General features: G+C 42.4%; 1 protein-coding gene across 2 annotated transcripts in view; it reads right to left on the bottom strand.

Annotated features, from left to right (window-relative positions):
* Positions 1 to 3,250: 3,250 nt before the first annotated feature.
* PAFAH1B2 (platelet activating factor acetylhydrolase 1b catalytic subunit 2) overlaps positions 3,251 to 17,745 on the bottom strand; it is a 30,324-nt gene continuing 15,829 nt past the window's right edge. For both annotated transcript variants that reach the window (XM_032427895.1, XM_032427896.1), the window contains exons 4-6: positions 16,362 to 16,478; positions 14,379 to 14,501; positions 3,251 to 9,163 (exon numbers count right to left, since the gene is read on the bottom strand). In XM_032427895.1, coding sequence (XP_032283786.1) covers positions 8,885 to 9,163; positions 14,379 to 14,501; positions 16,362 to 16,478 — 519 coding nt within the window. In that variant the 3' untranslated portion in view covers positions 3,251 to 8,884. The remainder of the gene's footprint in view (positions 9,164 to 14,378; positions 14,502 to 16,361; positions 16,479 to 17,745) is intronic.

The raw sequence follows: 17,745 nt of genomic DNA, 5'->3' as shown, positions 1-17,745 counted from the left end.
GTCTGGTTTCCAAATATGTAGGCATGCATAGAAAAGCGTTGAAAAATCTTTGAATTACAGATGATTTTTAAAATGGCATGTATCATTTTCCTCTAATTCCAAAAGTATAGAAAAGTACCAAAAAGAGAAGAAAAATCACTGGACTGTGGATGGTTTCAAAACGTTTTTATACCTTTTAAAAATGTATAAATTTTCTACGATGCACATGGATTTTTTAAGACAAATTAGATATGTTTAAAGGAAAAGAAATAACATGGCCACCTCTGAAACTGGCAGACACCCGGATGAAGCCACCTGCGCGAGACTTGTGAGAATTCTCTTGCTCCCAAGATTCCAGCAGCCGCAGCTCCTGCCCCTGCCTTATTCTCTGAGCTTTGTTCCAACGAGGACTATTTTATCTCATAGCCAATTATAAATATTTATTCATTCCTGCAATAAATATTTAATGGGCACCTACTACGTGCAAGTACTGTTCTATTTATACTAGGCAAATGGTGCGTGCAAGAATTAGACCTGGCCCCCTGCCCAAGCAGTCACACTTGAGGATGAAGATCAGAAGCAGGCTGCACGTTCTGGAGAACCCTAGAAAGTCAGACCAAAGGGAACCTTAGCAGACTCCTCGACCAACCCCTCATTGTGCAGACAGGTAGAGTGAGTAGCTTACTAGACTCCAGCACGTCTAGACAAACCTGAATTGGAGGACCCTCAGGATAACAGGAAGATTTTTCATTATAAGCCCATGCAGTCAGCAGCCCAGTTTGGGTAGTCGATGTAGGATTTCCACATTCCAAGTGAACTCCACTTTCTCTCTCATGGTGAACTCCTCCTCATCTTGCCAGTAAATCTGGAACTCTAAGAAAATACTCCCACTCTGAGTTTGAGCTCCCCACTTAGCTTGATGTAATTTAACTGGTTTCTGCAACTTTCCTGGGTGCTATGAGAACCACTAGTCTCAGCTATAGGCTGGTTGGTCCGGGGGCTGTATTGAATAAGCCCAGACTGGGGGCATTCCAACTCTGCCTCTTAGGCCTTGGGGCAAAACGTGCCCCCCCCACCCTGCCCGGCCTGTTTAAAATGCGTATCCAGACACAACTTACAGTTGCTGAATTGCAGTCTTTGGAGGTGCAGCCCAGGAATCTGGGTTTACAAGCACTCCAGAAGCTTGATATGCACAATACATTTTGAGAACCACTGCTCTGAGGCCAGACAACTGGGACTGGGACTGCTGATATTTGTTTGCTCCCTTTCTCGTAGCAGTATCTTAGGAGAAATCTATCTAAATAAACCCAGAAGGGATCCTTCCCTTTCGCAAGGGCTCATGGGCTTAACCTTTGAATCCTCAGCGCCCTCTGTGTTCAAACAGGGTGGGAGGGCAGCAGCCCCATACTTTCTTGCAGTTCTCAGGTCTGCAGAACTTTCCTCAGACCTTCTGCCCCACCCCCTAGGGAGGGAACAGCAAAACCCAGTTATGAATAGGTCCTTTCTCAGGTCTAGCAGTGCTGAGGAGAGAAGGCCTTTTTGTTGGCTACAGCAGTTAGCATAAAAGGGCAGTGCTGGGTCTCAAAGCCAGACTTAAGAGAGCAAAGGAGGAGATGTCAAGGCCTTGGGGCAGCCCCCTGGGCTTTCTGTGCTGGTCCAGCTACTGCATTATCTGCCATGTTATATGAAAAGCCCAACCCCAGCCCTGGCAATGAGGGCAGGGTGGGGTCACAAGGCTCAGATGACTTCCTTCTACTTCCCTGTGGGCCATCCTTCCGATCCTGAGTGCAGAAAAGACCTAGGAAATAGGACCATTAACCAGGCAGCTGATGAGGTTCCCAGCTTTCCACAGGGGGTCGAGAGTGGCCATGCCTGTGGGTGGGTGGCAGGATCAAACCCGACTTTAGAACTAAGTAACTTTTACCCAGAAAAAAAAAAGTTACACAACCAAGCCCTCTAAAGGAAATGGACTTAAGTTCCCTGTTTTCATCATGACCATAAAAGGGTCTCAGTGTATCCACGCGGAGCTCAAACAGAATTGCCCAGCAGCCGCAGCGCAAGAACTGTACAGCCCTTCTTTCTCTTCAGTGTGCAAGTGCTGTTCTTTCTCGGGGCTGCCCTTGGGTTTGGTCATCTCTCCAAGGACTATGAAAACGGGATGTGTATCAGATTAGGAATCAGAGTATTTACTCCATCATTCTGGGGCTCAGGCCTCAAACCTGTCACATGGCTTCACGGTACTATGGAAAAAGGACTTTGATGTCAGAAAGTTCTGTGTAAGTCCCTGCACTGGGCATCGTAGGCAAATTAAACTTTCTGACCCTTCAAGAGTCATGTCTTATGTCCATTTACCTCCTAAATGCAGCGCAGGGGAGCTGGGCTTGGCTGCATTCGTCATCCTGAACTACTGTCTTGAGTAGGAGGGGAGTCAAGGGAGAGCAGTTTTGACTGAGGGGGCAAATTTTCTGCCACAGACACATCAGCCACTTTTCGTTTCCTGGGCTTTCACCATTCAGACTGAGAAACTTGAACAACACATTCAGGCCTTGCATCCTGTTCCCTGCGGCCATGTGCTGGAATCAACATCAGAACTTTGCAGGAAATGAAGCTGGTCAATCAGGCTGCTGAAAACAAGGAAATAAACAATTGATCAACTCAAATCTGTCTCCAAAGATCACTGATTAAAAATGAGCCATCCTCCTATCTCAAGAAGGCTTGGGTCTCCAGCTACGAAATCAGAAGATGCAACTCAAGAAGCTTTTCCTCCTCTCTGGCTGTTATCTAAAGACAACATGGCAGCTATTCAACCCTTATTCCATGTAGTTCTCAATAATAGAAAGGGTCCCCTCTCTTTACACTCTGGCTCACATACAGGCCACCTCCCATAGCGTCTCCTGTTACCTCACTGGTCCCCAGAGCCTTCACAAAGGTGATTCTCTCATTCACGATACATTTGTTCCTCTGAACCTAACTTTTTATTTGGTTTTACTTTTCCTATAAAAACTATCTTATTAATTCCGTCTAGTTTCAATCAAACAATTCCAGAAAACGTGTCGAAAACTTCTGTGATAGGTATGTATGACATCTGTTTTTGTTTTTAAAAGTGAATTTTGTTTGTCCTTATTAATAATGTGCATTGTTGCTCACAAGCAGCAGTGTGGTATCATTGAAAGAACAGGAAATGAAGTCAAAAGATTTGTATTTCAATTTCAGTATTGACAGTTACCGGCTAGATGACCATGAACAAATCACTCAATCTCCTGTTCATTCATTCATTTATTCAATGCCTAGTTTGTACTAGTCACTAAGCTAGGTGCTGGGAACATAGATACTTAAAACACATTCTCTGTTCTTAAGAATTCATAATCTAACAGTGTAGACAAATAGTAAGCATATAATAGAGAGTAAGTGCAATGATAAAAGATTTACACACGGTATTATGGGAACTCAGAGACGAGAGATCTAGTACAAACCAGAGCTGGAAATCAGGGAAATCAGGAGAAATCAGAAAACACCGCAGGAGGTGTCCGAGGGGGCTCCAGAAAGATGAACAGAAGCTAGCCTAGCAAAGGAATAGGAGCATATTCCAGACAAGGGGTCTCAACTTGGAGCAAAGTCCCAGACTCGAAGTTCAGTGCTACTGGCATGAAGGTTCAAAGGGGTGGGAGGATATGAATTGAACAGGGTCAAGTCATGGAGAGCACTGGATGTTCTAATGGCTTGGGCTATGCGTAGTTATTAATGAGCTTGCTGCAAATGCGTCATGGTCAAAGCTTGAGCAGTATGTAAAATGTTTTCTGAGATCTTAAAATCGATAGCATAAAATCAAGCCAGAGTAGAAGAAAGACTGCATGTTTATCAAACCTCTAAGACCTTTGCTTCGTGGCTATGTAAAAATATGTAACCGAGTGAAGATTTCACCCCTGCTATGAATGGAGGAAAGTAGGAGATGGGACTCTCCTGCTGGTTTTGTCCAGTTTTTCCCCAAGTGGGTGCTGGTGAGGGAGCCTTCCCTCCTACCCACTTGTCCTGGCCAGTGAAGTTCACATGGGCTAGTAGTTTGGATACACTTAACAGAGGGCCTGGGCTGCTTTCATTGCTGCTCTGTGTCTTAAGGGGAACCAGTGAGCTGCTGACAAAGGCAAAGCCTCTGGGGGAGGAGAGGGCAGAGAGGAACCTGGTGTGATTAGATATGGGAGGAAGACAACTAGAAAAGCAAAAGTATCTTAGTATCTCCACATTCTATTCTCTTCCAGGAGTAAACCAGTTTAACCCAGTAGCAATCACTGCGGTGAAGAGTGATAAAGTAGATGCTACAAAAAACAGAGGAGCTTACAGTAGCTAAGGAACATTTTCCTGGCGGATCAGTTTGCTGTAATGACTGCTGGCGTGGTTGGTGGCTAGTCATCAGGCTAGGCCCTGATGGGCCAGTTGAGTAAGTGACCCTTGCTCTAGTATCACTGCTATGAAGAGGCCATACTTGGGTCAGGCTGTTTTAGACTGGGGAGGCAAAGATGCTACGTGAGAGCCGTGTCCATGCTCACAGTTCCTGTCCTGAACTCCATGGTCACATCGTATTATGAGTCTGGTGCCACCGATGCCATTCATCTAGTTCAGATCAGGTGGTCTACAGCATACAACCAGCCTGACCTGTCTGCACAAACACTCCGGACTCATGGGTAAGGGTGGCTGCAAAGGAAGCAGCTGTGCTTTCTTAGCGTCTCGGGTATGAATGAACCCTCAACGTTTCCATCTACCCCTGTGGTCCCCACCCCCACGGCCTCAGCATATGGAAGCTGGTACCTTTCTATTTTAATTATCTTTTTGCCATTTGACTGTACTTACACTTTCCTGTTTCCTTTAGATCTTAAACTTCATTTCCCCAAGGGTGTTCCTGTCAGTCTGAACTTACTGACCTGTTAACGGCCGAGCAGTCTTTGAACCCCTTCATGTGTACCACCAAAAATTCTGGCTCCACAAACACCACAATTTCATTCTACTGCTGTTTTAAGGTAGAAAGCAAGATGGCCAGGTAACGCGTTTTAAATAAATTCTAATAATCGTGTGGCCGTGTGTAGGACGGAACAGGAGAGGAGTATACCGGCTGCAGAAAGGAAACCAGGGATGTATCTACAACTAGAAAGACAGCCCAGACTGAATGAGTAGTGGCAAGGCAAGGACTCTGAAATCTGGTAAAGCTGGGTTCAAATCCCAGCTCAGGTACCGAAATTATAGGACTCCTTAGATGGATACCATTCATACCTCCCTGGGCCTCTCAGCCAACAGCAGAATGGGGACGAATACACCTGCATAATATTAGTAGGACTTTCTCCCTAGATGGCACAGGAACTCAGAACCGTCCAATTGATTTGAAGCACTCGAGTGCATGCTGGGGGCAATAGTAGAAAGAGATATTCTAAAGTGTAAAAAAGGAAACTGATGATTATTAGTGTGAGGAAGAGAGTGAGAAACAGTGGAAATTACAAATTTAATGTGAATAAATTCTAAAGATTGAAATTAGGAAAAAAGACCAAGAGGTCAGTTTCACAGTTTAAGAATCAGTTCTTTTTAACTGACAGATACTCATAACCAATCTGAAATACTTCCTTTGACAATTTCCCCAGGTGTCTAGTTAGGACTCCTTATAACTGCTCACTCCATCCTTCCCTCCTACAGCCCTGAGGAGATGTGATGACAGTCAGTTCAGTATATTCACTTCCCCAGAAAAGAAGGAGGATGTTCTAAGTATCCAGTGTGCTTGTGATAAGGTAGGGGGAAAAAAAAGCATCCCTTTTTCCCCTCCATTGGAATCCAGAGACTCTGATAAAGGAGACAGAAAGACATAAGCAAGTTTGAGAGAAATGTTTACATTTATATTGAAATATGCACTAAAACAGAATGAGTTCTACTAGTCAATGAAACTTCGCCAAAGCAGAATCACAAACTTCTGTTGGGGAGGTCCAGTCAGCTAGCAGCAGTGATCCCCAAGCAGGAACACCAAGGAGAAGCCTGGGAGACCCCACTCCAAAAAGCCTCCTTTCAAGAGACCCCGACTCACTTCTCCCACATGCACCCACACAGATTTAGGAGCGTGGACATGCTCCTCATTTTCATATATTTTTAGTTTCTTCTTCACTGCAATAAATATAAAATTGGCAATGCTCATACACCACAGCACAGACAATATTTCAGGCTTTAGCATACAACTGTAAACAGTGACTAGATTAAAAAAAAAAAGTGTTTGTTTTTGTTTTTTAACAACAAGAGACAGAATTCTTAAGAGCAGGGCATGAGCTACACAAGATTTGTTTTGTTGGGTTAAGGTTTTTTGCAGAAGATTCTGGTTTAGACAGATGCCCCCAACAGTCGAAAAAGACCCTAAGTGGGTGCCAGACCACTGCCCGTGGCAGCCTAGAATGTGGAGGCAGCCAAACAACATGCCTTAGGTCACCCTTGGCAGTACGTCCTCAACCTGCCACATTCCCAATGTGCCCACAGAGATCCACAGCCATCACCGGCTGCCAGCTAGGTATCGGGAATGGAGGGGCAAAGGAATTAAAACTTGCTTGGGGGAGGATCAGAACACCTCTGCTAGCTGTCTGGAAAGTTGGCCCCTTAATCACAGTGACAACTAGGACATTTCACTTGGACAGTGCATTACATTTACATATACATGAGAAGTATAAAGAGAGAAATCCAAAGAGTAAGCATTAAGTTCTGTCACTGTAGCGAACAGGGATGTTAATCAAAGAAAAACAGATGAACACTTTTTGCCCTAACGCAGTGCAAAGAAAGCGGGCAAGAAATGAAAGTGGACTCAGTATCTGCACATTAGCAATGGGTCAGACTTTTATTTAAAAGGCCAGTGGTTCAAATACTATTGCTTGAATAGCTCTGGTAGGTATAAAATGTAGTAACACCCGAGGTTTACACACATAAGCAAAGGAGCCGAAGGCCAGCTCACAAAGGGCTATTTGATCCTTAGTCAAGAGGGAAGCTAAAAGCGCATGCTGCAGGAATAACCTAACGGGTTTGTTTGGACGATACTCCCGCCCTCTGACAAATGGAAAAAGACCTGGATGAGAATCGGTCTTTTCATACACAAACTTCTCCGCCCTCCTTAGAACTATGCCTCAGCTAAGAAAAAACCTGTCCTGATAAACCCAAGAATCTGGGCTCCTAAAAAGAGAGGGAACCTTAATGTGGGAAACGAGTCTAGTAAATATCACATGTACTTTCTGTCGTTAGTGAAGACATGATACATTCAGAAATGTATTAAAAAAAAGGACTAGAAATAAGACCAAAAAAATTCCTAGAAAGACATTTCACAAGAAAAACATCAGCCCAAATTCTATCCCTCTCAATCAGAAGTGGCTCTTAGCACAAATCAGCAACCCCCTCCAACTCACAAAAGCACCGACATTTGCCTCGCAAGCAGAACATCAAACATATTCCTTAGTCACTGAACTTGAATGTTAAGCAGAATCAGTGCAGAGCACATTTTAATAGGTTACTCCAATACCCACCTGGTCCAGTTTAAAATATTTGTTTGTAGATCCAGTTTGTACATATTCCAAAGGTATGCTGAACAATAAACCATGTATTGTCCCATTATTTTTAAAATGGCAGTTCTTGAAGCTCAAGCAAAACATTAAGATTATAAAGAGCTCTCTCGAAAGAAATCCTCAGACCCTGAAAGTCAAACAGACCTAGTTCTTTTTCACTAAAATGGTGGGATCAAGGTAGAATGCCTATTCTGAAGAGCAGCTCCATTTGTTTCCCCATGAAAAAGGCCAAATTTTTCTGGACTGATATAATTTTAAAAACTAAGCCAATAAAAAAATAAAATATACACCCTAAGATACTATAAAACTTGAAATAATGTCAGGGCTTATGGAATGGAAAATAGAGTTCTGGTTGCCTTTTTTTTTTTTTTTTCCCCAAAAGAGGAAAGTGTAAAACATTTTGAGGGAAAAACAAAACAAACCAAACCAGAACTCCGAATCTGGACAGCACTACACAGACTACGCAGAGAGCACCACACGAGAATGAGTTGCACGCACATCAGTACTATCATCATGAGAGTTAACTGGCTGGGGACTTATACTTCCAGCAAGAGCTCCTAGGTCAAAAATGTGTTAAAAGCTTGTAATGTCAACAAGGACCCCCCCCCAAAAACAAAGAGGGGATGAGGGGAAATAGGGAGGAAAGGCTGCATGCATGGGTCTATTATAGACATGATATTCAGCAGCATAAAAATAATACCCTCCGTAGAGTCCCCCAAATGGGGCAAAATCTTTCTTCCACTGCTAAACATGGGAAAGATTAAGAGAGTGGAACAAATTCACTTGTTAACCATAGCATCTCCCATATCTGAATCACAAGCACGTTCAATCTGATGCTGTATGTTAAGAAAATGTTGCGAATACATAGGAGTAAAGCAAACTAAAAACAAAGGGCTAAATTATGAACTTTAAAAACTGGAAAAGACATCTGTATTAAAGCCAAGTAGGTATGGATCCTGATCGTTACTCTATACGACATAATCCATAGAAAGAAAGGCCAAGAAAAAAAAAATCTTCATTTTGTTCAGTCCTTAGGCTTGATGTTGTCCTAGGAAAAACTGTGATAATTCAATGAGTGTGTCACACATACAACTAAAAGTCCCCTTCTGGTTTCAAACGAATTTAAACAACAATCTTCCTTGGCTAATTTGTCTCCTGTGTCAAACCAACCTTCTATGTACAGGACCAGTTTAAATCCCTCCTCCCCTTCAAACACTAGATATGAACATCCAGGAACATTCTACAATGCAAAGTGCCTTAGGAAAGAGAAGGATTCTGTAGTGCCAGTGATATAACTGATCTGAGGAAGCTGGGGTGCGAGTAACACTGATGGGAGCCAGTCAGGCGATGGTGGTTTGTTTCTCCTCAGGGGTCTCCTCCAACAACTGCATGATCAGTTCATGCAGGGGTTTGCAGATCTTGGCGTAGCCCCCTCCTGTGAGGTGCAGAAAATCAAACATGTCGTGGCAGGAGATGGCACCGTCCGAGTGCACGAAGCCCCCGTCTGTGTCCAGGAGCTGGACGTTGGTGAGCTTCGGCAGGGAAACCTTGAGGAGCTGGTTCACCTTGGCATTCTTTTGCCTCAACGGGTTGGGCTTCTCCCCTCGAGGTAACAAACCCTGGGGCAAAGCAGAGAACACAAGAAGACAAGGGTCACTGGTTTTTCTCTACTGACTCATCTGTGATTTCTGAGATTCCTGGAAGAACTGCTCCATTTGACACTCTTAAAACTTTGATTTCTCAAACACTAGAAACTCTGGACTAGATTGGTTTCAATGACGGTTCTCTGACCATCTCTTCTGTCTCTTCAGAAGCACCTCTTCCTCCTCCTGTCCCTTAATTGTTGGTATGCTCCAGGGTCTTGTCCTTGGCCTACTACTCGGCCCACTCTGAACACTCTAGCCTAGAACCAAACTTCCCAAACTTCCCGAAGCACTCCCAACCTGACATGTCCAAAAGCAATTCATCATCTTCTCCCCACACTATGCTCCTTCCACATTCTCTGTACCAACTGATCATTCCGACCTCCCTGCATCTTTCATCCCACATACCTTATCTATTTACCATTAAATTACTCAGCTTTTGCATCCTCAATAATTTTCAAAACATTTTTTTCTCCTCCATTCTGAGTATACATGCTGCTATGGCTTGGAGACTTACCACTGTTCTCTCAGTTAATGTAAAGTCTCCTGACTGGCCTTCCTACCTCCAGCGTGGTCTTCCCTTCAATTCATTCTCCATACAGCCATCAGAATCACCCAGCTCCAACGCACATGTATTTATGAATGCTACACGGAACCTGTACTACTGCACAAGACAAAGAGTGGGAACAACTGTGGTCTAGACGAACCAAAGCCACATAATATCTGCTAGGATAAAACAGCTATTTTCTTAATTCATTTTTAACTTATGTTAATTATCTATCTTCAGGTAAATCACATCTGTCCTCCCATAGTCAATAAAAGTTCACCCTTATGTGTCAAGAGCAAGATTTACCATCTCAAACTAGAAATGTCCTTTTACAGATGCTGATCCTATTATAAAATTATTGTCAGACAACCTTTCAGTTGGTTTATAACTAGTGATAGCACACACCAAGTTATTCCTATGTAGGCAAAAAAATTTCTACCTATTTCTCCTACAGGCTATGGTAAGAGGTCTTATTTTACAAAAATAGATTTTCTGTGGGTATTCTACTAAAAAAAAAAACCTTTATGCCAAACTTAAGTACTTGTTCATGTCTTTAATTCTTTTCAGCAAAATGTTGGAAGCTTTAATACCACTTTCTTATGTGACTGTATAGTTCCAAATGAGAATTATAGATAATTATGACTCTGCTACCCTAGACCATCTCCTCCTATCCTTTTGTTAAGCGGCTCAAAAATTTCACAAAGTCAATCCTAAACCCTCATTTACATAACTGTTGAAGTATTAGGCTCTGCATCTAACAGTTAACAAAAAAGAACTGCTTACATATCGGAGTCTTGCTGAGATATCTCAGGATAGCCAGTGAACAACAAACATACACTTTGTTCTGACACTCAAAGAACACCGTGACAGTCAAAGCCATAAAAAATGAGTAAGCCTTAAGAAGAGGGCACCAGGGGGCGCCTGGGTGGCTCAGATGGTTAAGCATCTGCCTTCGGCTCAGGTCATGATTCCAGGGTCCTGGGATCGAGCCCCACATCAGGCTCCTGGCTCAGCAGGGAGCCTGCTTCTCCTTCTCCCTCTGCCTCTCTCCCTGCTCATGCTCTCTCTCTGTATCTCTGTGTCTCAAATGAATAAATAAATAAAAAAAATCTTAAAAAAAAAAAAAAAAAGAAGAGGGCACCAGGGCGCCTGGGTGGCTCAGTCGTTAAGCGTCTGCCTTCTGCTCAGGTCATGATCCCAGGGTCCTGGGATCGAGTCCCACGTCGGGCTCCCTGCTCTGCGGGAAGCCTGCTTCTCCCTCTCCCACTCCCCCTGCTTGTGTTCCTGCTCTCGCTATGTCTCTCTCTCTCAAATAAATAAATAAAATCTTTAAAAAAAAAAAAGAAGAGGGCACCATACCTACTGGGATTTTCAAGCAAGGATGAGAAAAGCACCTTATGTATTTGCATAGCATTTTCCTTAATATAAGAATATCAAAGGTATGCCATGTGATTTTTCCCTATAATAATTAATTACTAAAATACTATCATGTTAAAAGAAACAAAAAAGAAAAATATCATGCTCCTAATCTCTTCACCACGTGACTATAGCAGACCCTTGAACAACACAGGTGTGGAGTGCACAGGTCCACTTATTCACAAATGTTTTTCCATAAATACAGTACTGTAAATCTATTTTCTCTTCCTTATGGTTTTCTTAGTCACATTTTCTTTTCCCTAGCTTTATTTTAAGAATACAGTATGTCATACATATAACAAGCCAAATATATCTTAATTGACTGCTTATCAGGAAAGCTTCTGATCAACAGACCATTAGTAAATTTGAGTGAAAAGTTATATGCAGATTTTCAACTGTATGGGGGTCAGTGCCCCTCAAGGGTTATCTGTACTTTAAGTAATTCTAAATATAATACACACACAGTTTAATATTTGGACTTTTCACTTAAGTATGTCATAAATCTTGTTTCCACACAGCTCTTGTAACTGTCATGGGATCAGGGCTATTATGTTCAGTGACTTCTGCAATCATTCCCTCACAGAATCATTTAGGGCACTGCTGATGCTTGAGTGTTGTAGAGAACACCAGTGTATACCAAATTTAAAAGTCTGGTTGAAACAAAGACTATTTATGGAGGATTTATTCAGCAACATTCACGCAACAAATATGTCCTAAGCAGCTTTGTACCAGCCACTGTACCTCAGAGGTGGACTCTTAACCACAACCCTTTCTGGAGTAAAGCAGGGATATAAGCAAGTAAATTATATTAAATACCATGTAATAAAAAAATAAGACCATGGCTCCCCACGGGCACCAGTAAGAAAAACCCAAACTCCAATATTATGCAGCCATCAAAAGGAATGAGATCTTGCCATTTGCAACGACGTGGATGGAACTGGAGGGTATTATGCTGAGCGAAATAAGTCAAACAGAGAAAGACATGTATCATATGACCTCACTGATATGAGGAATTCTTAATCTCAGGAAACAAAGTGAGGGTTGCTGGAGTGGGGGGTGGGGTGGGAGGGACGGGGTGACTGGGTGATGGACACTGGGGAGGGTATGTGCTCTGGTAAGCGCTGTGAATTGTGCAAGACTGTTGAATCTCAGATCTGTACCTCTGAAACAAATAATGCAATATATGTTAAGAAAGAAAAAAAGAAGAAGATAGCAGGAGGGGAAGAATGAAGGGGGGGAAATCGGAGGGGGAGAAGAACCATGAGAGACGATGGACTCTGAAAAACAAACTGAGGGTTCTAGAGGGGAGGGGGGTGGGAGGATGGGTTAGCCTGGTGATGGGTATTGAGGAGGGCACGTTCTGCATGGAGCACTGGGCGTTATGCACAAACAATGAATCATGGAACACTACATCTAAAACTAATGATGGTGATTAACATAACAATAAAAAAAAGGAAAAAAAAAGAAAAAAAAGAAAAAGAAAAACCCAAACTCCGGGTGCCTGGGTGGCTCAGTTGGTTAAGCGACTGCCTTCGGCTCAGGTCATGATCCTGGAGTCCCGGGATCGAGTCCCGCATCGGGCTCCCTGCTCAGCGGGGAGTCTGCTTCTCCCTCTGACCCTCCCCCCTCTCATGTGCTCTCTCTCTCAAATAAATAAAATCTTAAAAAAAAAAAAAAAGAAAAACCCAAACTCCTCCATCAAGGCATACAAATCCCTACGTGACTTGGCCATACCTCTTTCTCCTAACCATCCCAGCCTTAAACTTTATTCAATGACAGCCCTAGAATTCTTCAAGCACCCCCCTTCATTTGCCCAATAAACACACACAAGTATAAGACTTTCACCGTTTTTTTTCCCTCCCTGTCATGCCTTCTTTCCTTTCTCCATTTGTCTGGAGACCAATGAATTCTTTAAAAACTATAGTCAAATGTAGCTTTTACGTCTAAAATACACCCTTTCTCATGGGACGCCTGGGTGGCTCAGTCAGTTAAGCATCCGACTCTTGGTTTTGGTTCAGGTCATGATCTCAGGGTCATGAGATCAAGCCCCACATCAGGATCCATACTCAGATCCACACTGAGATTCATTCACCCTCCCTTTCTCTCCCCCTCTGTTCCTCCCCCTGCTCGAGTGCACTCACTCACTCTAAATAAAATCTTAAAAAAACAAAACAAACAAACAAAAAAACCTGGGTGGCTCAGTCAGTTAAGTGTCTGCCTTCGGCTCAGGTCATGATCCCAGGGTCCTGGGATCGAGTCCCGCACAGGCTCCTTGCTCAGCAGGGAGCCTGCTTTTCCCTCTACCTGCCGCTCCCCCTGCTTGTGCGTGCGCTGTCTCTCTGACAAATAGATAAAATCTTAAAAAACGAAACAAAACAAAAAAACAACCTATTCTCCCCTTAGCATACGGTATAATTACTCCCATTAGCATACAGTATGCTAATTCTCTCTTTATATTGCTGTGCCCATCTACCACTAGACCAGACTGTGTGCTCCTTGAGAGGACAATGTCTTACTCATTTTTGTATGTTCAGGACCCAGGACAGTGTCTTGTACATAGTGATCCTCATGTTGTTGAATAAATGACTATCTTCTTAACATCATCTCATTAAAGAACTGAATACATATCAGATTTCATTCAGAATTTGGATTTGCTACGAGTATCTATAGGTAAACTTTCATACTTAAAGACAGCTATTTATCTCTGAGACGGTGAATATTTAATGCTTTAGCTCCACAAAGGGCAGTACTCTCTATTAGGAGTAAGACCATAAAGCACCCATTTTTTTGCTAACAGAATCTCTGATGTTTTAGAGAATTCAGAGATTCTAATAAATATACCACCTTTAACATATGAACAGCGGGACTGAACAACACATCTATGTTAATCCAAAGCCAGTCTAATAAAAAGAGACTCAGGACTAGGACAAGTTTCATATGTGATTTTAAAAATTATCAGAAGACAGTTAAAAAAAAAAAAAAAAAACGAAGGCTACCTGAGACAACAACCTCTAAACAAGGATAAGCAGATAAAAGATGACTCCCTCAGCTGGTCTGGGAAATGATGAAACCAGTAAGACAATAGGACATATCAGAGAAGAGCCTCTCAGGAGTATCATAAACTGCTTTCACCTAAAGATTCTTTATATTCATGAGCGATCATATTTCTAAAAACATTCCTCACCTGACCTAATGACATCAAAGACTACCGACCCAAAGGCTACATACCAATACAATGATTTTGGCCTGCGGCTGCCTTGTGTTAATAAGTTGGACGATGGCCTCGATTCCACCTGCTACTTCTTCTGCCGTATTTTCATGGTTGTTTGTTCCTACCCAGACAACAATGACCTATAATTGAGGGAAGAAAAAGAAAGCGGGGCGAGGAGTAAATAACCAAGAATAAAGGAATGTTTAGATGAAAATCTAATATTTAGATAAAAATATTTATCAATGTTTAGATAAACATCTTATTTCAAAAATCAAAAGATGGAAAGGTGAACTTGTCAAATGGTAGGGATAACTTCAACGGAGCAGCCACCTTCAAACACTGATTTAGGCCTCATAGATCTCAGGATAAATTCCAAGCAGATTAATTCCGAAGCAGTAAAACTACCCTAGGAGGAAATGACAGAATTCTTTCATCATTGTGGAGTTGGAAGCTAAGCTCTTAAAATCCAGAAACTATACAAAAAAGATAACAAATTCAACTGTGTAAAAATAAAAACTCTGCATGTTGAAGAAAATATTAAAGTGAAATCTAAGAAAGCCAGGGAAAAATATTTGCAACTCCTACCATAGAAACTCCCTGACTACAAGTATCTTCCAGAAAAAAAATAACAAAAGTACCCAAGGGAATATAACTGCAGTTATACTGAAGAAAGAGTAGCTGGGGAGGAAGCTGGATGAAGTTTCAACGAGTTTTTCCTCTTTAAAAAAAAAAAAATTCATCTACGAGGTGGCTGTCACCTAGAGACATACATCTTACTATACAACCCAACAAAGTAACTTTCCACCCTGTCACAAAAGACAGGAACATGGACTAGTTTTTCTATTAGAAAGGCCAAAAAATAGGGCTTCCTGGCTGGCTCAGTCAGTAGAGCATGGGACTCTTGATCTCGGGATTGTGAGTTCAAGCCCCACATTGGGTATACAGATTACTTAAAAATAAAATCTTAAAAAAAATAGAGGGGCGCCTGGGTGGCTCAGTTGGTTAGGCGTCTGACTCTTGGATTTCCACTCAGGTCATGATCTCTGGGTCATGGGATTGAGCCCCATGTCGGGCTCTGCGGTCAGCATGGAGTCTGCTTGTCCCTCTCCCTCTGCTCCTCCTCCCACTCCCAGAGGCATGCACTCTCTCTCTCTCAAATAGATAAATAAATAATAATAAATGAATAAAAAGGGGCGCCTGGGTGGCGGAGTCCATTAAGCACCCAGCTCTTGCTTTCAGCTCAGGATGGGTTCTCAGGGTCATAAGATCAAGGCCCGCATCGAGCTCAGCACAGAGTTGGCTTGCGATTCTCTCTCCCTCTCCCTCTGCCCCTCCCAGTCATGCTCTCTCTCTAAAATAAATAAATCTTTTTTAAAAATTAAAAAAAAATTTCTAAAGGCAAAAAATAAAATACTTTCAACAAAGCAACTGTTATCAACTTTGTTTTTTTTCTTTGTTTAGAGCTGAAAAAAATTACATGCACAGTGTGCCAACTTAGGACATTTATAATGTGTTAAGGTAGTGGGGTACACATTTAAGAACATTTGTTCATATCTGCTTCAAATTTTCTTCAGAAAAACTTGGGAGGCCTTGCTTACTAATTTGTTTATATGGTTAAGCAGCTCCAAAATTACTTCCTGAAGTGAATCATGGCACTGCCACCATGGCCCTCGTCTGAGCAGATTCCCCTGGTGCTGCATTCAGGCCTACAGAATAGTGTGCCTCATGAGCATCAAATCCCTTCCTACAGCTGAAGAAGACCATTATTAACAACTACAAATACAACCTAAGCAAGCAGAACACTGATTTCTTAATACCTATCTGCAATGTTCTTAAGCAAGGACAACAGCATCATTTATCTTAAAGGGGCACAAAGCAAAGACAGTAGCGAAATAATGCTTTCAAGAAGCAGTTTGTTTTTACTAGCAGTTTCAGACAATTTTCTACCTGGGAAAGACTCAAGATTAAAGATACTCTTTAAAACATTAGTTTCATTTCACCTTAGGTTTAATATTCTCCAGTTCTCCATTCTTTAGTCTCCACAAAACATGTCTTGTTGTATCTCCCCCAATTCCAAAATTCAGTGCATGAAGTGGGGAAAAAAGCTCTCGCCATATCTAAAAGGAGAAAAAAGAGCTTTATTTAAACTGAGTGGGAAATAAAATTCTTCCATTGCAATGTGTTGTGAGGCACCTGAAAGAATAATTTTCATTTTCTATATTCAAATGTAATGCTGCAAATCATGAGCTGCTCGGTGTTTGCAAGGCTCTGAGGATGGCACTGTATCACTCAGTTCTTTCTAGGATTACTTTTTTTTTTTTAACGTATTTTTTACTTTATTTTTTAAGTAGGTTCCATACCCAACGTGGAGCCCAAAGTGGGGCTGGAACTCACAATCGTGAGATCAAGACCTGAGATCAAGAGTCGGATGCTTAACTGACTGAGCCACCCAGGCGCCCCTCTATCACTCAGTTCTTATTTTTTTTTTTTTTTTTTAAAGATTTTATTTATTTATATGACAGAGAGAGACATAGTGAGAACAGGAACACAAGCAGGAAGAGTAGGAGAGGGAGAAGCAGGCTTCCCACGGAGCAGGGAGCCCGATATGGGACTCGATCCCAGGATCCTGGGATCATGACCTGAGCCGAAGGCAGACGCTTAACGACTGAGCCACCCAGGCGCCCTATCACTCAGTTCTTAATGCAGCCTTCGATCTCAGCTCAAGAATGGAGTCACAATGCTGCCCGATGCCCGGCAGGAGGTTCCAGCATTTATACTCAAGGTGCCAACTCAGTAAGCTCTCCTTTCCCTTCACTCATGTATCAAAATGAATAGGGTGAAGTAGAAACATGAGATGAAGAAATTTAGAGCACTGGAGCCAGAAAGGAATCAAGCTATCTTTTCCTTTAACTGCCCCTGGAAGAGTGCAAATCTTAAAAAAAGATGTGGAACACAAAATATGGGGCACCCGGGTGGCTCAGTCATTCAGCGTCTGCCTTCGGCTAAGGTCATGATCTCAGGGTCCTGGGATCGCTTGGCAGGGAGTCTGCTTCTCCCTCTCCCTCTACCTGCCATTCCCCCTACTTTGCTCTCTTTCTGTCAAATAAATAATATCTCAGAAAAAAAATACGCAAAATAAGGGGCGCCTGGGTGGCTTAGTCAGTTAAGCATCCGACTCTTGGTCATGATCTCAGGATCATGGGATCGAGCCCCACATCGGGCTCTGCGCTCAGTGTGGAGTCTGCTTGGGATTCTCTGCCTCCCTTTCCCTCTGCCCCTCCCCCTCCTCCACATTCTCTATTAAATAAATAAATAAATCTTTAAAAAAATATACAAATAAGAAAATGTAAAACACAGTAAGACTGTGTGGCACTGTGTGGCAAA

Source organism: Phoca vitulina, unplaced genomic scaffold (assembly GCF_004348235.1).
Source record: "Phoca vitulina isolate PV1807 unplaced genomic scaffold, GSC_HSeal_1.0 scaffold38, whole genome shotgun sequence".
NCBI classification, from domain to species: Eukaryota; Metazoa; Chordata; class Mammalia; order Carnivora; family Phocidae; genus Phoca; species Phoca vitulina.
This window is presented reverse-complemented; position numbering and strand designations above follow the sequence as displayed.